The sequence below is a fragment of the Protopterus annectens genome, chromosome 10.part0 (genome assembly GCF_019279795.1).
Source record: "Protopterus annectens isolate FY-2018-M chromosome 10.part0, PAN1.0, whole genome shotgun sequence".
Taxonomy (NCBI): Eukaryota; Metazoa; Chordata; order Ceratodontiformes; family Protopteridae; genus Protopterus; species Protopterus annectens.
Genome location: NC_056744.1, coordinates 360,737,410 through 360,762,154, shown reverse-complemented (window position 1 = coordinate 360,762,154; position 24,745 = coordinate 360,737,410). Strand labels below are relative to the sequence as shown.

At 43.8% G+C, this 24,745-nt stretch overlaps 1 protein-coding gene across 3 annotated transcripts in view; it reads left to right on the top strand.

Annotated features, from left to right (window-relative positions):
* Positions 1 to 24,745, top strand: part of SCYL3 (SCY1 like pseudokinase 3) — a 614,991-nt gene that overhangs the window by 183,145 nt on the left and 407,101 nt on the right. For 2 of the 3 annotated variants that reach the window (XM_044085268.1, XM_044085267.1), the window contains exon 6: positions 20,977 to 21,088. In XM_044085268.1, the coding sequence (XP_043941203.1) occupies positions 20,977 to 21,088 (112 nt within the window). The remainder of the gene's footprint in view (positions 1 to 20,976; positions 21,089 to 24,745) is intronic. The other variant, XM_044085269.1, reaches the window with a different exon arrangement.

Below are 24,745 nucleotides of genomic sequence, written 5' to 3'. Positions count from 1 at the left end.
AAATGCCAAAAATGCATAGTCATACCCTTCGGGAAAAACAAGGTTACCCTAGCTACCAAATAGGTGGCAATCCACTGAGCACAGAAGAAGTTATCAGGGACCTGGGGACCCAGGTTGATAGTAGTCTGTCATTCGACACCCATGTAGCTAAAGTAGTTAGGAAGACCTTCTACATTGCCCACCTTATCATGAAGGGATTCTCATCTAGATCAAGGGAGGTCATAGTCTCCCTTTACTCATCACTCATCAGACCAATGATTGAGTACAATGCCCCATTCGGAATGTATCTGACCCGACACTTGCAGCAGCTGGAGAGGCCACAAAAGTTCCTCACCAAAAGGATAAAGGGTCTCAAAAATCTGTCCTATGCTGCCCGACTGAAAGAACTCCAGCTCTATTCAGTCGCCACCGCTTGCTCAGAGGTGACCTTTGCCTAACATTCAAGGCCATGTCAAACCCAGATTTGATGAATATGCTTCACCTCAAAAAATCTAGATCCATCAGAGCCACAAGGGCGGGAGACTTAAACCTTGACACGGCTATTAATAGGACGTGCTGGAGGGATAGATTCATCACCCAAAGACTCCCTATGCTGTGGAACAAAATCCCGGTACATGTGAGGCAGAGCACCTCGCTGGCCTTGTTCAAGAGAAATCTTGACCAATGGATGGGAGATCGCAGATATACCCCAGGGATTACCTCAGTGTCACTGCTCGACAGAGGCACAGAAAAATAATGGGTATAGTTCCCCATACTAAAGGGGTGGCCTAAGCCACAAAACGATGGGCTAGGCTTGTAAATGCCCTCGGGCAGATAGCCTAGTATGAACCTATGAACATCTACTAAGTTCACTCTCGCTACTACATTCCTCATTCGTTCCCTCCTTTATGGTGCCCCTCTCCTAACAAACCTACATTCATCTCTCAAGACAAAACTCTCTTTATGGTGCCCCTCTCCTAACAAACCTACATTCATCTCTCAAGACAAAACTCTCTTTATGGTGCCCCTCTCCTAACAAACCTACATTCATCTCTCAAGACAAAACTCTCCTTATGGTGCCCCTCTCCTAACAAACCTACATTCATCTCTCAAGATAAAACTCTCCTCTTGTTATAACAAAATTGCCAAATTTGCCACTAGCCACAAATCTTCATCCCATCACTGGCATCTCTCCACAAACTAAACTGGCTAGAGCTTCCCAACTGTCTCACCTATACTCAGCTTAATTATGCACACAAACTCCTTTTTCACCCCTCCCTCTGTCCCTTCCTTTCCTCTGCCTTTAAAATGGACCACCCAGAAAGACACCTAAGATCTAACAACCAATTCCTAATATAAATATTCAGACCCCTTCGCCCACCAGGACAAAACCTCCTGTCCTTTGCCCTAGCACACCTATGGAACTCGTACCCTTCCTCCATCTGTACTACTGCCAACCTCCCTTCCTTTAAAAAATCACTTCACTCACATCTAACATTCAAGTGGGAATTCTCCTGCTCCCACCCCACATAGCCTATTCTCCACTTCCTATAGGCAACTATCTTGTATATCCCAGACACTAACTTCATATATGCATCTAGCAAATACTAAGCCAATTAAATAACTTCTTAAATTCTCAAATTGTACTATTCCATTTCAAGAAACTGTATATTTACTAATGCATTGTTTTGTCTTCTACTAAATGTAACCTAAAAATGTAATTGTAACTGCTGAAACTTTGTTGTGTCTTGTAACCAAAAATTTATTTTGTAAGCTGCTGTAATCTTTGTTTTGTCATGGAGCTTTTCTCACCAGGACTCCACTGAAAACAGGTTCTCATTGGCCCAATGGACTATCCTGGTTAACTAACTGCAAATAAAATAAATGAAACGTTCTTGGTAATCCAGTCACTGCTGCTGAGGTTTTCCACTTTTTCTAGGATGAGTGGTACAAGCATCAATGGAAGCCCAAAACAAGCAGTTGGTTAGTAGTTATTCATGTTTATTTTAATTTCATGGATGTGCAATATTTCCATGAAGGTACTGAACTTCAGATGACAAGCAGAGGCATAATTTTATACCAAAATAGTTGCAGGTAGCATCAGTATCATCATGATGTGGTCTTGACATTGCGTGTCCTGTCCTCCAAGGTGATGAGGACAACTAGTGGTTCTTTAGTCTGTGCAGACTTCACTAGGCGGGTCTTCAGATAGTGTGTCATATGGATCTTAATAGGAAGCATGCAAAATGTACAGCAGTTTGGGCGCTTAGCAGAATGAGGTGGGATGCCTTTCAACAGGGGCTGAGACTGGATCTTTACTGAAATTACTTAATATAGACCCAGACATCAGGCTTTAGAGCATGGTAGTATGAATCATAATGGTAGTATGAATCATGCTGTTTAGGAAGACCCTCTTTAGTTTTCTTATGAAAAGTCTTTGAAATAGAAATAAGCCTTTAGCTGATATGTTGCTTTTTTCTTACGTAAGCTCTGTATTTGAACTGGGTGAAGTTATAGGAATTCTTATAGGCTTTTCTATGAGGACCTCATGGGGGCTCAATTTCTTGGTGGAATTGAAAGTTCCTCATGTTAACACGACCAGAAGAAAGATTATCTGGCCACTTCAAACTGATTTCACTGCAAATTTCAGTCTATTTTTTGAACATTTTTTTGTATTTTCAACAAAATCAGATGATTGCAGATGAGGGTGGTGCAGCTAATATTTTATATTTAATGCTTTACAAAATTCCTTGATCAGTAGCCAGTAAAGTGTGTGCCTTGAATCACTATTAGTACAAGGAATTTCAAATATGAGGTAATCTTCTGGATTATTTATTTATTTATTTGTTTGCCTCTGTGTTGGAATCACCTTTAACACATGGATGTGACTCAACCCAACAACTAAACGTGCACACAATAACCAAAACATGTACACAACTTCTAAATCTTCGGTATCTGTAGAAAATCTACTTGTATTTTCATAGGTAGGCCAGGTAGGCCCCAAGTGGCAGCAAAGATGCAGATATGAATTTATTACCTCTGAATGTATTGTATTCTCAATACATAGAAAGGTTTTGTACATACTGGAGTTTTGTACATACTGGAGTACAAAGAAAAAATGATCAGTTTTAACAATTGGCTAAGCTATTGGTGTCATTCAAACGGGATCTGTCTGTCAGCCTGGGACGACATGCTCGATAAGCCACGCTGCTTTGCCAGAGATGACTTGCACCTGTCGCCCTTAGGCTTTCGAATACTGGCCAAGGCTCTTGCAATCCCCATAGTGCCTTTTTTAGGCAAGGCTCAAAAGACAAACCCACCTTCATAAACAACACAAGTAACCAGAAACTGAGGGTAATGCTACTCAATGCCAGAAGTCTAAACCTCAAAATGCATGCACTCGAGGCACTCCTTAGCATGGAGAAAATTGATATCTGTGCAGTAACAGAAACCTGGTTCAAGGCTCCAGAGAGCACCCCAGCACTACCAGGCTACAACTCATACCATACCTTTCGGCCCCAGAACCCAGACCGAAATATAAAAGGAGGGGGTGTATCCATTTTCATAAAGGATACCCACACCTCCAGGTTAGTAGGACAGCATGAGGCCTTGGAGACCATCCATGTGCAACTAGCAGTGGGCAAAGCTGCTTTTCAGATTATAGCTTGCTACAGACCACCCACCTTGTCTCAGGACCCCCACTCAGCATTCCTAAGAACACTGGAAAATATAAAGGTCCTACCTAACATCATGATATTGGGAGATTTCAACTACCCAAACATTGACTGGGATAACTACTCAAGTGCAAACTCCTTTGCCCAATGCTTTCTAGAGTTTATAAACTCAAACGCCCTGGAACAGCTGGTCACCACGCCCACAAGAGGTGACAACATATTGGACCTGATCATCACCAACATGGGGGATCAGTGCTCCACACCAGAGGTAAACCCCTCGCTGGTAAGATCAGATCATAAACTAATCACACTGGACATCCACATCCCGACCCCACCCCCAGTCAAGGAAACCACTGTGAAAAACTTTTCAAAAGCCAACTTCACACTTCTCAAAACCGAGGTGGAAAGTTTCAAAGCCCTCTTGCTAAAGGATAATGCTGCCCAAACCTCAGAATCCTTTACAATTGCATTTTGTGAGCATCTACAGGAATGCATGGATCGAGCCATCCCAAGTAAAACCAAGACTCACTCCTCCAAAAAGAGGAAACCAGTCTGGTGGTCCCCAGCCATAAATATGGTATACAGCAGAAGGAGGAAACTATTGCAAGACAGAGCAAAATCCCAAAAAGGAAAGGCATCACTGATCAATATTAGCAAGAAACTACGATCCCTCATAAAATCATCTAAGGCCAGTTTCGAAAGAAAAATTGCCAAAGACTCTAAAGCTAATTACAAAGCCTTCTTTAGCTATGTCAAGAATCTAGGTGGCAAATCTCAGATATGCTCTGAGCTACTGCAAAATGGCAAAAAATACACTGAACCAACTGACATTGCCAACATCCTGGCAGACAGGTTCAGTGCAAACTTCACCCCCCTTACCCCCAAAAGGACCCGTGTCCATCCCAGAAGAATGCAGAGCCCCAGACATCACAGGCACGCAGGTAAAAACAGCACTCTCCAAAGCTAAAAACACAATCAGTGGGACCGGATGGTATCCCAGGCTGCTTCTTACATGAGTTCCAAAATGAATTAAACCCTCACCTAAATTCACTATTCAAACTCAGCCTTACCACAGGCTATGTACCCAAAGAGCGTACAACAACAGTCATCCCGCTCCACAAAGGTGGTGCCACAACAGAACCTAGGAACTATCGCCCTATAAGCCTGACTAGCCTGGTCTACAAAGCTATTGAGCGAATCATCATGGAACTCATAAACAGAGACATTGGGAACCTCCAGGCACTGGACCCTACCCAGTTCGGCTTTGTTAAAGGTAGATCCTGCCTCCTAAACCTAGTTGACTTCTTTGAAACAGTTATAAAGGCCATAGATGAGGGAAAGGTAGTTCACACAGCCTACCTGGACCTTGCTAAGGCCTTCGACACCATTCCCCACTCTGGCGTCATAAACAAGCTCACCAGCTTGAACACTAACCCCTATGTAATGAGATGGGTTGCAAACTGGCTCACGGATAGAACACACATGGTCGGAGTTGCAGGTGCCATGTCCGACTCTAAACCAGTTACAAGTGGCGTCCCAGAGGGCTCGGTCCTGGGACCTCTCCTGTTCGGTATTTACTTTTCTGAGGTACAGGCAAGCACGGGAGGATTATGGCTGACCAAGTTCGCAGATGACTGCAAACTGGGGGCCATAATCCACTCTCCGGCTGACACAGACATCCTCCAGAAGGGTCTCACAGAGACAGATACCTGGTGTCAGAACCATGGCCTCAAGCTAAATGCCAAAAAATGCATAGTCATCCCCTTTGGAAAAAACAAAGTGCCCACAAATTGTCACATAGGTGGTAATCCACTAAGTACAGAAGATGAAATTAGGGACCTGGGGACCCAGGTAGATAGTAACTTCTCCTTTGATAATCACATTGTCAAAGTGGTTAGAAATTCCTTCTATGTAGCTCACCTAATCACGAAAGGGTTCACATCTAGATCGAGAGGTCATTGTGCCCCTCTACTCATCATTCATTAGGCCCATAATAGAGTACAATGCCCCATTTGGAATGTACCTTACTCGACACCTGCAACAGCTGGAAAGACCACAGAAGTACCTCACCGAGAGGCTCATGGGCCTCAAACAGATGCCCTATGCAGTTCGACTAAAGAAACTCCAGCTCTACTCGGTTGCTTACCACCTGCTCAGAGGTGATCTCTGCCTGACGTATAAGGCCATGTCCAACCCGGAATTAATGGACATGCTCCACCTCAAGAAAACCAAACTGTTAGAGCCACACGCTCCAGTGAATTAAACCTCAGTACAACAATAAACAGGACATGCTGGAGGGATAGATTCCTGTCCCAGAGACTTCCCTCGCTGTGGAATAGAATCCCAGTGTATGTTAGGCAAAGCCCCTCACTGACTCTCTTCAAGAGAAACCTTGATGAGTGGATGGGAAATTGTAAATTTACCCCTGGGATCACTTCAATGGCCCTGCTAGACAGAGGCCCAGGAAACTAATTCAAAAGGGAGGCAAAAGCCAACACATTCTGGCTAGGTTTATAAATGCCCTTGGGCAGATAGCCTAGTACCTACCTATGAAAGGTGCAAACCAAGTCTGTAAGTATCAGTTTTAATAAAGAATTTTTACCTACATGACAATGAAGATTATAAGTTCATACCAAATAAGGAGGTAGTTTTGGGCTACAAACTTCCTGTCCATGTGTCTCCAGACATGGTCTGGGCATTTCTTACATCCAGTTTAGATCCACTTTTTCCCTCTGTTGATGCCCCATCTGAAAGTGCTAGAACTTTACTGAAACAGGTTTGTCATTACATTTTGGCAGTCATTATTTGAGCTTAGGTAGGATTGGAACTTGCAACCTGTCTTGCTGCACAGGTGGCTAAATTATCGTCCCTAGAAATAGCATTTACAGTTTGCTGATGTTCCTGACATTTAATCACTGCTGTTTTGCTAGGAAACAACAAAGCCTTCAAGAGTGAATTAGCATACTTATCATTTTTGATATTCAGCCCTGAGGTTGTCAAAAATCACCCCTGTTTCTGTAGCTGCCCAAAGCTTTTAACAACTGCAAAAGTATACCTGGAGTCAGTATAATGTTAAGTGTCCTTCAACTGGCAATTTTACAGGCTCTCTTTAGGGCAGTGATCTCACCGACTTGTGCTGATGTCACTCCTTTCAGATGCTGCTGAAGAATTACAGAATTTTCAGAGTAAACATTAGATCTGAAGTAGGGACTTTATTTGTCAGCAACCTGTGGGTCTTGGATCCGATATGGGATCCGAGCCGGCAACTTGTTTCATAGCTAATGGATCCGAGCTCCTAGCTCCTCCCCTCACCCATAATCCCCTGCCAACCCTCCATGACCTCAGATCTAGTTTGCCGCGCTTGTGTGTAGCTGGGTTTTTCAGAGCTCTTAGCGACTTATTCAGATAAGGGTATTTTCTATCTTCCTTTCTGTCTTTAAATTTAAAACAGTGTGTAAGTGTTGGGTTTCCTTTATTTTTTTGAACTTTTTACATAGTTTTTCCCTCCCCTCGCTGGTCGTTAGTGAGTGTGTGTGTGTTTGTGTTTTTTGGAACCTGTGTGCTTGTGTAGTACTTTCTTTTTCTCCCTCAGTATGGCAGAGGCCCAAAAAGCCATTTTTTCTAAATGTACCGAGTGTGGCCATAAGCTCTCCCCGGCTGATGGCCACACTCGGTGCGTTCGGTGCCTTGGGGTTGAACACCTCTCCTCAGGCTGTACCATTTGTGCAGCGTTCAACCCCAGGCCACTGAAAGAGCGGAGGTCGAAGCTGGTCCTGGCGGGACTTTTGCCCCCGGACTTGGCTTCGGCCCCCTCTCTTCCCGTGGCACTACCACAGCCTGTGGTGATAGCCACTCCTGCCCCACTTCCTTCGGCCGGGACTCAAACTCCCGCTAAAGCTCCAGAGGACAGGGAGGCCAGGAGGGAGAAATGGAGGGAGAAGCACCACAAGCGGCGGGCCGCGGCCTCTGCTTCGGCCCCGCCGGCTAAGCGGGCTTCTCCCTCTACAGCTTCTAGGTCTCCTCCTTCTCGGCTCCGATCTCCTTGTTTCTCCCCAGGACCCGAGGAGGAGGAGGCCCGATCTCCATCAAGGTCATCGAGGCGGCATTCCAGGCCTGGCTCGGTGGCGTCATCGAGATCAACTTACAGCATGTCAGATGCAGACTTGGACCGGATGATGCGAAGGTTCATCCAGGCCCAGCTGCAGATGGGAGTGCTCTTGCCTCCCCCCCCCTTTTTTGCTCCAATTGCTCCTTCTCTGACCCGCTACCCGGGTTCAGAGCGTTCGGAGCGGGGCAGCGTCGGAGCCGGGGGTGGGTCGGCGCCGACAGTACATGGTACTTCGGATCCGACCCTGCCCTCGAGTCTGTCGGATCCAACCTCTCGGAGCCGTGGGCCGAGCTTTGGATCCGAGGGATTCAGTGTGCCTTTGGCTCCGTCCAGGTCGGAGCATACTGGTCCTTCGGATCCGACGGTCTCGGCACCGGCTCCAATCCCTTCATCGGATCCGAGTGGGAGTCGGCTCTCGGAGCCCAGGGAGAGAGGTTCCCCCTCGGCCTTCAATGTAGTGGAAAGGGCTCTGTCGAGAGCATCCGGATCCCCAGCCCTTGTCTCGGCTCCACCCTGAACTCCCTCTCTGCTGAGCCAGGCTTCCATCACCCGGCCACAGGGACAGCCTGCTTCGATGTCCCAGATTGTTCCATTGGAACAGGATGTTGCTGGCGAGACCTCCTCGGACAGCCCCCCCCGAGGAAGTGCCTCGCAAGCACAAGTGCAAGAGGAGGCACGTGGACTCCCCTGAGTCCTTAACCGAGGACACGGACTTGGATGAAGGGGAAGGCTCCCCAAGATCACCCCCTGAGGATGTCTCCTTTGGAGACATCATGGAAATGCTTAGGATCAGAGGTGGGTGGTCTGCCCCCAAGGCTTCCTCTGACGAGTCCGTGTTTCTGGAGGCATCTACCTCTTGGGTGTCCCCTCTGGCCGACCCCCTGGTGGACCTTATTACCACCAGGGCATGGAAGGAACCGGACACCGTGGAGCCAGTCCCTAAACGCCCGGACAGGATACTGAGCCCCCCCGCAGACCGGTCACACTGGAGCAAGGGTTCCCCCATAGATGCCATGTTGACGCCGGCAGCCACGAAGAGGGAACTAGCTCAGGAGAGCCCCTCAGTCTATCCACCGAGCAAGGAGTCTCACTCGATGGATCACTTAGGGAAGCGAGTTTTTAGTTCAGCGACCTTTTCGGTAAGGTCCCTGAACTATATGGCACACGTCATCAGGATGCAGCGGGATCGTATCAAAGAATATGCTGCTTCCCCCCCTGAGTCCATGTCGGTGGAGGACAAACAGTTGTACTTCACCCGAATGGCCACTCTGAGATCCATTTCAAATACCTCTATGTGGCTATTGTCCCACGCCACTGAGGGGGCCGCTAGAGCTAGCGGAGCGGGCCTAGTCATGAGACATCAGGCCTGGCTCCGACATTGTGACTTTGCGGAGCCCTTTAAAGCGTCCTTTGCGAACGCCCCTTTCGATGGTTCTTCCCTGTTTGGCAAGACAGTTCGCGAGACGCTAGTCCAGAGCGAGAAGGATGGGAAGACGTTGTCTGCCGTCGGAGTCTGCTTCTCTGCTCCCCAGTGGTCCTTTTCGAAGAACCAAAAGGGTCAGAAGAAGATGTGGTTCCAGAAATCGCAACATTCCCAATCCGCTCCAGACAACCAGTCCTTCTGTGGCAGAGGAGGACAGGGAGGACGCCGCCCCAGGGGCAGAGGGGCTCCGAGGAACTTTGGGTCCAGAGAATCCTTCTCTGACCGGCCCATGCAGCAGCCCTGAAGGGTTGCCCGGCTGCTCCACTCTGGAGGCAGTCGGGTGGCGTTTCTCGGAGCACCTAGCGGCATGGGAGTCCATCACGTCAGACCACTGGGTGCTTCGAATTATATCCAGAGGGTACAAAATTCCAATGCTTCATGTCCCCAAAATCAGGAACCTCCCCGATGTACCACCCGATCAGAGGGAGGCTGCAGCCACAGAAATCCAGTAGCTGCTAGGAAAAAGAGCCATCCAGCCCGTTCCCCCAAGACCAGCTCGGATTAGGGTTCTACTCCAAGTTCTTTCTGGTGCCAAAAAAGACGGGGGACTTGAGACCAATTCTAGACCTTTCTCGTTTGAACCTGTCGGTAACCAAGGAAAAATTCCGAATGGTCACTCTTCAATCTATTCTCCTCCTCCTACGGGAGAACGAATGGATGTGCTCTATAGACCACAAGGATGCGTACTACCACATTCTAATGGACAGACGATCCAGGAGGTTTCTCCGCTTCCGGCTGGGAGCCAGTCACTACCAGTTCAGGGTCCTTCCCTTTGGCCTCACCACAGCCCCCAGGGTGTTCACCAAAGTATTAGCAATGATAGCGGCCCACCTGAGACTCCAGGGAATGCAGGTCTTCCCGTACCTGGACGACTGGCTCCTGACCGCCCCAACAAGGCATCTACTTTGCTCAGCCAGAGATTACTTTCTCCGCCTAGACCCCCAATTAGGCATCACGATCAATGCGGACAAATCTATGAGCCTTACTGACGTCGGAACGACTGCGGAATTTGCAACTTCAGGTGCGGGCCATCCTCCAGTCAGAAGCCCCACCGGTGGAATTGGTCCTGAGGGCGCTGGGCTCCATGGCGGCAGCGATAACGCTTCTTCCATGCGCCGGCCTGAACATGAGGGTACTGCAGTGGACCTTTCTAGTGCAATGGTCCTTTCAGTTTTTTCCCCTCCATCACCCCATCGCTATCAGCAAGGCTTGCAGGAGGGCCCTGTTATGGTGGCTCTATGCTCCGGATCTCCATACGGGCCGACCCTTCTGCACTCCTCCCCCTCTCGCCACGGTGACCACGGACGCCTCCCGCCTCAGGTGTGTGTGGGGGGCATTATTCAGGCAGGACAGTCCATGGCACGTGGAATGATACAGAGTCCTCCCTGCATATCAACGGTCTGGAGATGAGAGCGGTGCTGTACGCGTTTCAAGCACTTCAGAATCTCCTCCCTGTAGGAACTATTGCAATTCAGTCGGACAACATGTCTGTTGTCTGGTACATCAACAAACGGGGGAACCAGGTCTTACCCTCTTTGCTGCGAAGCCATGAGACTGTGGGAATGGGCGATTTCCACCAACTGCTTTCTGATTGCAACGCACATTCCGGGGCGGGCCAACATCCTAGCGTACAAACTCAGCCGCACCATTCTTTCCCCTTACGAGTGGTGTCTCAACCTACTAGTAGCGAAGCAGATATTCGCAATATGGGGGCAACCTTGCTGCGATCTCTTTGCCTCTCTCTCAAACACCAAATGCGACAATTTCTTCACTCTGATTCCCCCTCCAGGGGAAACTCCAAGAGACGCTCTGGTGCATGCTTGGCCGCCCAGTCTACTTTATGCCTATCCTCCTCTACCCCTGATGCTACAGCTCTTACAGAAAGCCTCACGGTTGGGGAGCAGGATGAGCCTCATTGCCCCATTCTGGCCTCAGCAAACTTGGTTCCCTTACCTATGGTCTCACCTAGTGAATCCCCCCTGGATTCTGGATCCCAGTCCGGATCTAATCTCCCATCCGTCGGGCTTGTCAACCCCAAATCTGGACAGTCTGAAGCTAACAGCTTGGTTGCTCCAGTTCCACTCATAGTTAGGACTCCCGGTATCTCTTCACCAGTCAAAGCCATCCTCGTGGCAGCACATAAACCTTCCACCAGGAAAGTGTACCGCAGTAAATGGAAACGATTTTCCATCTGGGTGGAGCATCATAATCTAGATCCCTTTACAGCCCCTCTTCCATCCATACTAGACTTCCTAACCGGACTTTTTCAGGAAGGCGCTAGCTGCTTAACCGTCAAAGTACAATTGGTGGCCATCTCTCATTACCTTGTGGGACATGACACAGGGTCCTTGATGTTGGCCAAATTGTGTAAAACCTTTCTCAAGGGTACTTTTCTGCTCAGACCCCCTATCAAAGAAGCCGTGCCCCCTTGGGATATTTCACTAGTTCTTCAAGCCCTAACTGCTCCCCCATTTGAACCTGCCGCTTCAGTGGATCTCAAATACTTGTCCTGGAAAACAGCATTCCTTATAGCCATTACTTCAGCGAAAAGAGTTTCGGAACTTCATGCCCTTTCTGTGAAGCCTCTTTACTTGATTTTTCATCTGGACAGAGTGTACCTCAGGACCAGTCCCTCCTTCCTTCCCAAAATAGCATCAGAAACCAATATAAATCAATCCATAAATCTACCGGTCTTCTTTCCTAAATGTCAGAATAAAGGAGAGTACAAGCTGCACTCATTAGATGTTCATAGGCAGCTACGTTTTTATACTCATAGGACGGCTGGTCACAGGCAATCCGACCAGCTGTTTATTTCCTTTGCCAAATTCAATTTGGGGAAAGCAGTCTCAAAAATCACCTTGTCACGCTGGATTTCCCAATGTATTCTTTTAGCGTACCAAGCTTCTGGGAGACCCGCACCTGGAGGAGTTTGCGCACATTCCACTCGTTCCATTTCTACTTCTGCTGCCTTCAAATCTAGAGTTCCGTTGGATGATATTTGTTCGGCAGCCACTTGGGCCTCATCTCATACCTTTATTAGCCACTACAAACTGGACGTAATTTCTAGAGGGAGAGCATCCTTTGGCTCTGCGGTGCTCCGCAATATCCTTCCATGATGGCCACCCAAGATTCAGGTAGCTGGGGACTCTGTCCCACAGGTTGCTGGCAAATGAAGTCCCTACTTCAGATTAAGAAGTTATATACTCACTATCACATTCCATCTGAGTAGGTGGCTTCATTTGTCTGCAACCATCCCCCCCTCCTTCCCCCTGTCCTTCAGAATGCATCTATGTAGGTTGTTGGAATATCCTTTTTGGGTATCTATAGACGGGCAAACTTGATCTGAGGTCATGGAGGGTTAGCAGGGGATTATGGGTGAGGGGAGGAGCTAGGAGCTCGGATCCATTAGCTATGAAACAAGTTGCCGGCTCGGATCCGATATCGGATCCAAGACCCACAGGTTGCAGACAAATGAAGCCACCTACTCAGATGGAACGTTATGGTGAGTACATAACTTCTTATTGCAGCTGTTAGTCATGCAGCAGAAATAAGCAATGATAGCTGTCTGTAAAAAGTTTCAGTTCTGCATTGGGTGTAGGTGAGTATTTTATATCCTCCCTATGAGAAAGCAAATTTTAGTGCCAATGATGCAGTTGTATAGTTGACTGATTTTTTGCATTCTGTAGTAAAAATGTGGGATTTAAATCTGGGTACTGTGACAGCATAATCAAAGAGTCACCAATAAGTGTGAGCTCATACCTTGCTTGAACCATAGACAGAAGTTACATTTTAATTTCTAATAGTGAAATGGCTGCAGTCATGTCCTAGTACAAGGGAGCAGCCAAATCATCTAAGATGGCCAAGGCAGCCACTGGCCTCAGACATGGCGAAATTTTGTTCGCTATGTCTCTGTGATTCTGCATTGGAACTCCCTCTGCAAAGTTATTCCTTTTGTGATGGAAAAGGATAAACAATTTTTATAATTTGGTAAATGAAGTGAGGGGGCCGTAACTAAATCTGTTTTAGGTTATGAAAAGATTTTTTTCTGTTTCCAGTGTAGCAGTTTAGGACTTTCTTGTTTTTAAGATTCGTAAGAAGTTTCGCAGTTTTAGTATAGTTCAAAATGCATTGCCAGCAGTGTCTGGCCATTCCTAAGAAAGATCTGGGGAGTAGTTGCATTGTTGGCTGAAGTGCTTTGGGCATTGCATTGATACAAGAAGGAAGTATTAAATGTCTGAGACATTTAACCTGTGGACACCAGACCTGTTATTTTTGTTTGATACCATATATTCCTTTTTTATTAACTTAACTTAGGAAGTAAAAAAAAAGTTGAAGTTAATCAAAAGCTAACAGCAAATCACATCTTTTTTTGAAGTAAATGGAAACTGAATATTTTTGAGATCTTTTTAAGAGTATGTAAAAATAAGGATGGAGGTTAGTTATTCCCATGTGATAATGTAATCCATGTGTATTGTGCTTGGTAAATGAAAGCAGATAAAAACTGACTATTGGGAAGTGTAGGTATAGGAGAAAATTCTCAATGTAAGTGTATTTCTTAAGTAAGTGGCTGATACAACTACACAGCTAAGAGTAGCTAGATTTGGAACAATAAAAAATATAGGAAGTACAATATGTTTTCCAATTGTCAGATGTTGCACAAATAATTTCTCATGACACGCCCCAGGGATCTTGACTCATCTCCAGAGTCTGTCACAGAGGATACCAATTTTGAGGATGGGAAAAGATCCCCAAGGATCAGTGGAAGACATCTTCTTTGGAGATATTCTGGAATTGATGAAGTGGGGAGGTTGTCCACCTAAGTCCTCTCCTGGAGCAGTTGATATTCCTTGAGGCTTTCGTTGCTGGCTCATCTACCTCCTAGGTGGTCCTGCTCTCTGATGAACTGATTGATTTGGTTTCCCAGTTGGCCTGGATGGAACTCCATATGGCAGAGCCTATTCCATGGAACCAGAAAAAATATTGGTTGCTGTTAGGAACAAGTCCCGTTGGAACAAGGGTCCCCAGTAGATGCCATGGTAGTTGCAGCAGCCACCAAATAGGAGCTCTCAGAGGTGAACACGTTTGTCTCTCCCCCCCCCCCCAAGAGGGGAGTTAGTGGCATTGGATAGATTTGGGAAATTAAGTTATGTTTTTGTGATGTTTGCTGTCTGTGAGTTGAATTTCCCTACTCATATCACTCATTTTCACAGTTTCAGAAAGGTGCTAGCTTCCCGTCCACCAAAGTATAATCAGCAGCCCTATCCAGCTTTCCCTTGGGCCAAAATCAAACCTCTGTTGCATCCTTAAAAATCTGCAAAGCCTATTTGAAGGGAACTTTCCTCCTCAGACCTCCAGTCAGAGATCCAGTTCCCCCATGGGATATTACTGTGATGCTTTTAGCCCTGACTAGGTCCCCTTTGAGCCAGCATCCTTAGTAAAACTAAAAATTCTGTCTTCGAAAATGATTTTTCTAGTAGTAATCACCTCAGCTAGGAGGATATCTGAAATACAAACATTGTCCTGCAGATCTCCTTATCTCATTTTTCGTAAGGGTAGGGTTAAATTACGGACCAACCCTCGCTTTCTTCCTAAGTTGGTCTTGGAAGCAAATCTTAATCTGAGTCTCAAAGTTTTCAAACAAAGGAAAATATATCGGATGGATGTTCGTCAACTGATATTTTATCTGAATTGCACCAAAGACATTAGAAAAACAGACCAAACTTGAAAAAGGAAGCCGGCAAGACGATAAACCTCAGCAGATGCACCAATTCCAGACAAAGTGATGCTGATAAACTGCAAGTTAAAATTTTATTTTAAGCTCAACAATAATAGGCTTTTTGTCAGTGTCCCACACCAACTTCATCAGAAAAACAAACAACACATTCCAGCTTACACCTTAATAAAAAGCTCATAAATCACATGACTACTTAGCAATTAAGCCAAAACATTTACAACACCTGCTCAAAAAGTAACTGATCAATGACTGAAGGGACTAAGGGACCTTTTTTAGTTTTGGGGAGACCAAATACTCCATCAGTGATAGATTTAACTGTGCCAATTCACATGTGGTATATTTGGCTAGGTGCTCTTCATGCACGGTGTTTTATATAGGGAAAAACTGACAGGAAACTTCAGGAATGCTTTTATATACACCTTTATGCCATCAAAAAAGGGAAGATGGAGAATGCGCTTGCCAGGCATGTCAAGGAATACCCGGGTCATGAATTCTCTTTTTCAGTCATTGATCAGGTAGTTCCTTCTAATGGGGGGGTCCAGATACGTTACTTTTAGAACATAGGAATTAATTTGGCAGCTAAAACTAGAAGCTTATCATTATCCAGACTTAAATGGAATGTTATCCATTTCTTGTATTTTAAAATTAAGAAGTTTGGTTAGGTAATTTTATTGTATTTATTTTTTGTAGATTGCATCTATTTTAATTTCTTCATCTGTTTTTTATTTATTTCAGCATGGCTTACAAAAGTATGGATGTTCCTTTTACTGCTTGTTCAGTAAGGTTGAGTCCTCAGGGAAGGGTTTGAGCAGGTGGTGTGAATGTTTTGGCTTAATTGCTAAGTAGTCGTGATTTATGAGCTTTTTATTAAGGTGTAAGCTGGAATGTGTTTGTTTTTCTAATGAAGTTGGTGTGGGACACTGACGAAAAGCCTATTATTTTTGAGCTTAAAATAAAATTTTAACTTGCAGTTTATCAGCATCACTGTGTCTAGAATTGGTGCATCTGCTGAGGTTTATCGTCTTGCCGGCTTCCTTTTTAAAATTTGGTTTGTTTTGCGGCATTTCAGTTTTTTTGTGGTTGTTGTGGTTTGGGAGCCATGGCTGACGTACAACCTGAGCCTTCCCCGCAGGCGGAAGCGGGATATTTAACTGTTTTGATTAATCTGCTCACCCAGAAGGTTGATCCCCTTTCACGACGTATGGAAGATTTGGTGGGGTCCTCGCAGCCTTTGTTTGGCAGTGTCATTCTCCAGGGGAGGACTCCTTCTTCCAACCTTGCTGGGGCTCAACTTTTCCACTCATCAGTTACAGCACCGGATGTTTGTTGTGCGAATGCGATTGGTGAACAACCGCAGAATGGACCGACAGGGGCTGATTGTAGAGTTTCTGCTGCTTCACCGCATTTGGACACCGGCAGATCGGATAGAGTCGGTATAATAGAAGCAACGAGGATGAGTGATTCATTGCAAGGCCAGGTACAGTCTAATTTAAACATTTGGTTAAATCAGCCGTTTTTGTTCAACGAAGTATCAGAAGGGAGCCCTAGTCATCCAGGCTCTTTAAGGGAAGTGGATTTGGCGCAGAAATTAAATGTGTTTGACCACAAATTAATAAAGATGAGGAAGTTACAGCTGGAAGTAGCTTACTTCGAGGAGTGCCAACGGTCCAAAGTGGTTCCCAAGGGGCTCCGATCCTGGCAGTATCCTACAGGATTAGAGGAAGGCTCTGCCTTCCACAAGGATTTACTTTTGCTGTTTGATAGACATGGCTTTGAATTACTTAATTTGATTTGTAAACATTATAAAAAGGCCATCAGTGTATTGTCCGGGGAGCTTACCGTGCTGGATGAGGCTGTAAGACATGATTCTAACTTTACCAGATATAGATACGATTACGACCGTATTTTCACCAGCATCGATCAGCAATTGCATAAAATCAGTTCTAATAAAATTAGGAAACTTCAGAGGGACTTGAAGTCTTATAGGGAGCTTATCCCAAACCACCCAGATCCCAAGGCAATTTCTTATCTCCAGCTGCATTTTCCTTCATTCCTACGCCAGCTATAGATACTTCTAGGACCAATAGGTCGTCATTTGGGAATGAGGTGGATGCTCCTGGTGGTTCACTCCAACAGAACCAGACTCGGCACAGTGACCGGTTGTCTTCTCGGAACCAACCATCTGATTTAGTACCAGAAGCCGAGGATCAAAATTTTCAGGACAGTGCCTCAACCCTCTCCGGGGAGGAGGCAGAGATACAGAACCAGGAGGAGGAATTAGGTTCGTCTGTCTTTTCTACAGTATTCCCAGTAATGAGCCCGTGTCAGATTGTTACCAACACTGGAAAAGACTTTAAGATTTACAACTATTCAGGGTTTGTTTTTACCCCACCCTTGGTGGATCTCCTGGCTAAGGATGTGACATTTGTACTCAGTAGGAGGGCAGATGTGACCAATACCTTGATTGACCTCAAGCTTTTTATTAGAAAGCTTAATTTCCAGCTTATTTTTGGTGATCAGGTCATGATGCCGAAGGATTTTCATGTTCCAAGTACATTTAATCCCCCTTTACATCATTCTCTTTGTCTTTTTGAATGACTGTGTGACTTGACATTCGTCATTTATTGAAATGTAAACGAATTGTCCCTTATAATATCAACAAAGATGAGAAGTGTCTTTTAGAATTGTTAACCAATTCTTCTGTGAGGGTTATGCAGCCAGACAAGGGGGGAGGACTGGTAGTGATGGAAGAGGTAGATTACATTCAGAGAATGGAAAATATTCTGGCATCTGAAACCTATAGGGAGGTTTCGAAAAATGAGTTGAATCAGAGTGTGACCAGGGTCTGTACTTATTTCAATGACATGTTCATTAATGGAGTTATTAATGTGGAAGTTTATAACTATATCTGTACCCCTAACCCCAGGATACCTTTCCTATTTGGCAATCCGAAGATTCATAAGAATGTGCATGACCCCCCCATGCACCAATTGGTGAGTGCAAGGGGCAGTGTGACTTACACTGGGGCGAAGGTGGTGGACATGATTTTGAAAAAGTATATGTCCAGTGAGTCCCACATTTCTAAAGACTCCTGGTCATTTCTTGAGAGGGTTAACCGTACTCCTTGTACAGGGGAGAGTAATTTCTTGACCATCGATGTTATTGATGTGTACTCTTCCATCCCTCATTCCATAGCGTTAGAATGGATTGAAGCTATCATGACCATCAAACAGGCACCTGCTGGGGACATTCTGATGGTGAGGGAGTTATTGGACATCATTCTGACCTGTAATTGTTTCTCCTTTAACAATCATTGGTTCCACCAATTAATAGGGGTCCCTATGGGGTCTCCTTGTGGGGCCAGCATTGCCAATTTAATGATGACACTGGGAGAGTTTGTTTTCCCTAATCCTATCATTCAGGAGAAAACCCTGCTTTACACTAGATTCTTGGATGATATTTTTATCATCCTACAGGGGGAGAGGGAAGTGGCTGAGACACTGTTAGATAGTTTTAATACCTCCACCAGTTTTTTGAAGTTTACATTCAATTTTTCTAAGGAGAGGATCTCCTACTTAGATGTGGAGTTATTTAAGGATATCCCTCTAGCTGTTTTACTGCCAAAATTCATCGTAAAGTAACTTTTTCTAATAGTTATTTACATTTTGAGAGCAGTCACCTCTTCTATCAGAAGAGGTCGATAGTAAAGGGGCAGTTGGTGAGGGTGGCGAGGATGGTGTCAAGTTCAGCGACTTACATGAAGAATGTGAGTTTATTTGTGGCCTTTTTTTGAACAGAGGATACCTGGACCATCTCATATCAGAATTGCTCAAGGAAGTTTGCGGTAAGAGGAAGAATGGGTTCTACGTACCAATTTTGGGCAATAATGTAGCACCCCAGAACCCCGAGCCATCCCATATGCAAGCCCACGTGAATTACCTTTGCAGTTTTATTACAACTTTCAATGTTGATGCAGTGGACATTTCCTCCATCATAAAGAAAAATTGAGTATTTTACAATTAGACATGCAAGGTAACTCACAGTTTGAGATCACACCCAAAGTGGTGTTTAGGAGGGGGTTGAATCTGAAGAGTATTCTACAGATGAAATTGAACCATGCCCTGGTCAGAGGGATGTACAAATGCAATATGTGTAAATACTGTAGGTTAATTAAAGCAGGGACCTTTTTTAGTTTTGGGGAGACCAAATACCTCATCAGGGGTAGATTTAACTGTGCCAGTTTACATGTGGTATATTTGGCTAGGTGCTCTTCATGCACGGTGTTTTATATAGGAAAAACTGACAAGAAACTTCAGGAATGCCTTTATGAACACCTTTATGCCATCAAAAAAGAGAAGATGGAGAATGCGCTTGCCAGGCATGGCAAGGAATACCTGGGTCATGAATTCTCTTTTTCAGTCATTGATCAGGTAGTTCCTTCTAATGGGGGGGGTCCAGATACGTTACTTTTAGAACATAGGAATTAATTTGGCAGTTAAAACTAGAAGCTTATCATTATCCAGGCTTAAATGGAATGTTATCCATTTCTTGTATTTTAAAATTAAGAAGTTTGGTTAGGTAATTTTATTGTATTTATTTTTTGGAGATTGCATCTATTTTTTATCTATTTCAGCATGGCTTACAAAAGTATGGATATTCCTTTTACTGCTTGTTCAGTAAGGTTGAGTCCTCAGTGAAGGGTTTGAGCAGGTGTTGTGAATGTTTTGGCTTAATTGCTAAGTAGTCGTGATTTATGAGCTTTTTATTAAGGTGTAAGCTGGAATGTGTTTGTTTTTCTGATTAAGTTGGTGTGGGACACTGACGAAAAGCCTATTATTGTTGAGCTTAAAATAAAATTTTAACTTGCAGTTTATCAGCATCACTGTGTCTGGAATTGGTGCATCTGCTGAGGTTTATCATCTTGCCGGCTTCCTTTTTCAAGTTTGTTTTGTTTTGTGGCATTTCAGTTTTTTTGTGGACATTAGAAAAACAGACCAGCTGTGTCTCTCCTTATCAAATGTCAGATTGGGTCAAAGAGTTTCTAAAGTGACTTTTATCCAGTTGAGTCACTGACTGTATTTCCTTTGTTTTGTAAGGAGATAGGATAAGCATTACCACACAAGCCTAAGGCTCATTCAGCCTGAGCTGTGGCTACCTCCACATTTTATTTTGCTAGAGTATGCCTAGATTAGATTTGTGCTGTGGCTGCTTGGTCTACTGTTAATACATATTAAAAGCTAGATGCGCATTGTAGATCCTGTGCATCTTTTGACTGCACCATATTTCAGAATATCCTTTCGTTAAACCTCCTTGGGTTTTCTGGTAGCTTGGGAATCTGTCCCTTCCATTGAGTCGGACAGAAAAACCAACACAAGGTATGAAATTTGTGTACTTAGCATAACACTAGGTCTTATTCTTTCCTCTCAACATCATCTCCTCCTGTCCAACTTCCTAAATTGTCATTTTATGGCTCTCGACCGATAGATTGGACCTGGCCAGGACCTTGTCTTGTTAGCAGCCTGGAGCTGTTATCCTCTTTCATATCTTGTTGCTTAGGTTAGTAAGTCTTTGTTGTGCCTATCAGAAGGAGAACTAGGCACAAGCAGGCAAACTTCATCTAAGGTAAACTAGAGGCTAGAAGGAATTATGGGTTGGGGAGGAGCCAGAGACGTGGATGCAAACTCATGAAAAAAGTGCCAAGGCTGGTCCTGATAACCCATCTGTTGAGTAAGATCTAGTGTTAAGGTAAGCACATAAATTTGTTTTTTCATAGCTCCTGACTTGGTAAGTCAGTATTAATTTTAGCAGCTGCAACATCTTTGCCAGTGACTTCTGTGCTTGTTTGTAAGTGTTTTTTGTATAATCTCATGCTTTATGTAATAACACATAGAAATGCTACCATAAGTCTGTTGTATTAAGTCCACATATACAGCACCCTTCAAGAAATTCAAGTAAATCGTAGAGTGCAAGCGAATAACTAAATGTGCACTATTGCTAGTTTCAGAAGACCTGATGACAAGTTTCCAGAACACCCTACAAGGTGGCCTTTTGAAAACTGATCCATCCAGTCGCCCAAGTTTAAGCACACTGCTGTCTCATGAATTTTTCCGGTAAGCAGTAAATATATTATTGCTTTTCTAAAATGCAAATATTTTCATATTTCTTTATATTTCGTTCATTTTTTCAGTAAGTCAGTTGTTACAGTTGTAGGCTTTGGGCTATATTTGCCATTCTGCGTTGTTGCAGGAAGTTTAAAAAAAAAAAAAAAAAAAAAGAGTAACAAAATGTTATGAACTAGGCAATCCACTGCATATCATTTATTTACTGATGTAGCCTGTGTCTCAGCTGTCTGCTACTACATTAACCTCTTTGTATCCGAGAAGAGATGCTGAATTTGTCTTCCATAGATTGATAAGGCTAGAACCGAAAAGGCACTATTTTGTTTGATTAGCCTTTCACATATTTCACATTTCTTAACAGGTGTTATTAGAAGTCCGACCCCATATAGTCCTAGAGCCCTGCAGTGTACTTGGTCAGCATATGACCAGACAAGTCAGTAGATGAGCTGTTTTTGTGCAGGACGACAGCACAGTATGGATAACTGTCACAAGTGCAGCAGCTGCAATCTGTGACTGTCATGTTTGAGAGAGAAGCTTTGATGCCTTTATTAGTGCCTAGACTGTAGCAGAGGTGGAGAGATTCCTGTACAGTGATATACTAGAATATTCATGAACCTTTTCATCTCTTGGCAGGCGTGAGGCCAAATGCAGGTGCATCACCTGGCACTGAAACCCTGACTTGTGTTAAAACTACTGACCCCCCCCCCCCCCACACACACACACCTTATTTGCCATTTCTAAGTGCTTATCAGGCTCAAGTTCTTTGGATATATTTCTGGGTCTTGGCTCAGGTCAAGAGACAGGCAGCCTTCACCTCTCCCAACTGCTTGACTTCTGTCTACTGAAATTTGAGGTGGTCAGCATCAATCCACTTCACACAATTGTTTTAGTCCCTTTGCCTTCTGTCTCTCACGTTAAAAAGAAAAATGATGATTTGTTTGTATAAGAATGGTGCATCAAACACAGAATTTTTCCAGATACTAGCCTATTCCTGCAGACTGGAATATTCCGGCAGATAATGTGTCACGCTTTGAGCTCTGTACTTCAGTTTCGACTTTCCCATGATTTTCCTATGGCTGTGTTCAGGTGACCTCCCTAAAGTTAGGCATTCAGATGTTGATCTGTTCACTACCTGGAAGATGTATGCTGCCTAATTCTGCTGCTGTCTCCAGCAGGACAGGAGGGGTAGGCAGCAGTCAAACTGTGAATTAGGACAGGGGTCAGGTTCTTTTATGCAATCGCTCTGTTTCTTCCTATCCTGTGAAAGAAGTTCAGCTACTTCCAGGAAGAAACCCAGTTCCTGCCACTTGTATCTCTGATCTCATCCTTTTACTCACTACACAACAATACTGATAGTAGGTAAGGATAAGGGGCATAGATTGAGCAGGAAATTGACAACTTTGTCCTAGGATGATTTTGTTTTCTGGATTGTATCTTGCATGACTTTGTGGATTGCCTTCTTGGCCTGGATTGTATCTGAAAAGGGTCTTGGAACCAGTGTACTGACCTGGTTGACAAATGATAAAATAAAGTGATAGGGTGATTGTAATAATCAGTCCATCTTTCACACACCTACATTGGTTTCAGCTTCAGTTAGAAACAGTGTGCTTAGTTGCTAGTCTTATTCATAGTTGAAAAAATCATAAAAGGCCTTAAAACTTTGGATGAGTACAGATAACTCTGGTTTTACACAGAATGAAGAAGCAAAGACGTCTGTCTTTCGAATTGTCACTGACTTTGAGCCTGCAGCATTTTGCTACTGCAACAAAAATGACTCAGAGTTATAACTCATCCTGACATTTACTCAGTAATAAGCAAAAGTATAAGCCACTTTAACTCAGTACACTTTTTTCTGTTCTTTGAGGCACATACGTGCATTCAAGTATTTCAGGCACTGGCAATAATGCAATAAGGCAATTTCTGTATATAACTGAATAAGGTCTCCTGTTAAATATCTGTATGAGACGCTGTAGAAGTTCAGGTCTTCTAGTCTTTCGTAATAACTTGGAGTGATCACATCCATGGATGCCCTTGGTGCAATTCCTTTGTATTCTTTCCAAGTTAAACATGCTTGAATTCTTATAAAGTTTCCATATTGTTATTCCAGACACAAGTTTGGGTCTAAGAATGTAACTAACAAATAATGATGTAATTATTTCTTATTTCATTAACCAGTTGGTTGATATGATTACAAAAAACTCAAAAGCTGGATGCACCCACATACCCAGGTCTTTAAATGAATCTACAGTTGAAATCACTGTGTGCTGTTTTAAATATTCATCTTTTAGTTTGTCTCCTAAATTGTATGTGCTTGGTTTTTGATGAATTAATCAGAATATTATTCTCCTGTTCCCAAATGGTCAATTTAGTCAAGTTCTTTTACAGACATGACTTGTCTATAACAGATGTAATCAGTTTACCCATTTTCAAGTCATCTGCATACAGATTGTCGAAAACGATAGACCCGAAAGATGCAGTGTAACCAAGTATGGGCTTAGGACAGAACCCTGTGGACGCCCTCACTGTAACCTTGAATTTCACCTGTCCAGTTACTGTGTGATACTTCCTACTAAAAAAGAACCATTTAAATACTTTCAATTAATGACATAATTGAACCTCATTAATAAAAGAGAAGTATTGTTAAGGGTCAGACCATCAGAGTGGCCCGTATGACTTCACATTTGGAGGAGTTGGGCCTTGAACTAGAAAAGATTTCCAGCATGTTCCAGGATAGGGGATACCCCAAATACTTAGTAGAAGAAATTTTGAATGAAGTACAAGTGAAATGGGGTGTTTTTTATAAACTACTCCTGGGGGTGGGTTTCACTACAAGTGTGAACCATTCCAGGGATGGTCTTCAGACCAAAAAGTTTGAAAAAACTTGTGTATTGCAGTATAATTGGATTACCAATAGTATAAAGAAAGTGATGTTATCTAACTGGAATATATTTAGAACTAACAGGGAATTTTTCAATAAAGTGGGGGAGAAACCAATGTTCATTAATAGGATGGGTCTAAACCTGGAAAAACCTTTTGAAATGAAAATAGAATTGATATGGTGGGTTTAGGCACTAGACCATGTGGGATGTGTGCACAATGCCCATACATTAGCAAGCAGAGTAGTATGGTTTTGAATAATAACTTGAAAAGTAAAATTACATTTAAGAAGGTAAATTGTAATACCATTGTATTAGTTTACTTGGCAATATGTGTGTCATGTAGTCACTATTATGTGGGGAAAACAGAACATATGTTAAAAAACAGATTGTATGAGCATCACAATGATATAAAAAATCATAAATTATCTAGTGGTCTGTATAAGCATTCTCTCACTTGTACGGGCTTTGTGAAATTTGTGTTTGGAATATTGGGCAATGTCAAAATGAACCCTAGGGGTGGGGATTGGAAGAATTTATTAAAGAAAAAGAGAAACTCAGTGGCAGCTCAAGTTAGCCGCAATGTTTCCACCCAGTCTGAATGAGGCTGTTTTCATTGCTCCCATGTTATTGGAAAGAGCTAATAGATTTTAGCAATATATATATATATATATATATATATATATATATATATATATATATTATTTATGGCATATTTATGTATGTGAATTTATATTATATTACTTTTAGTAGGTAGAATTTATATGTCTAA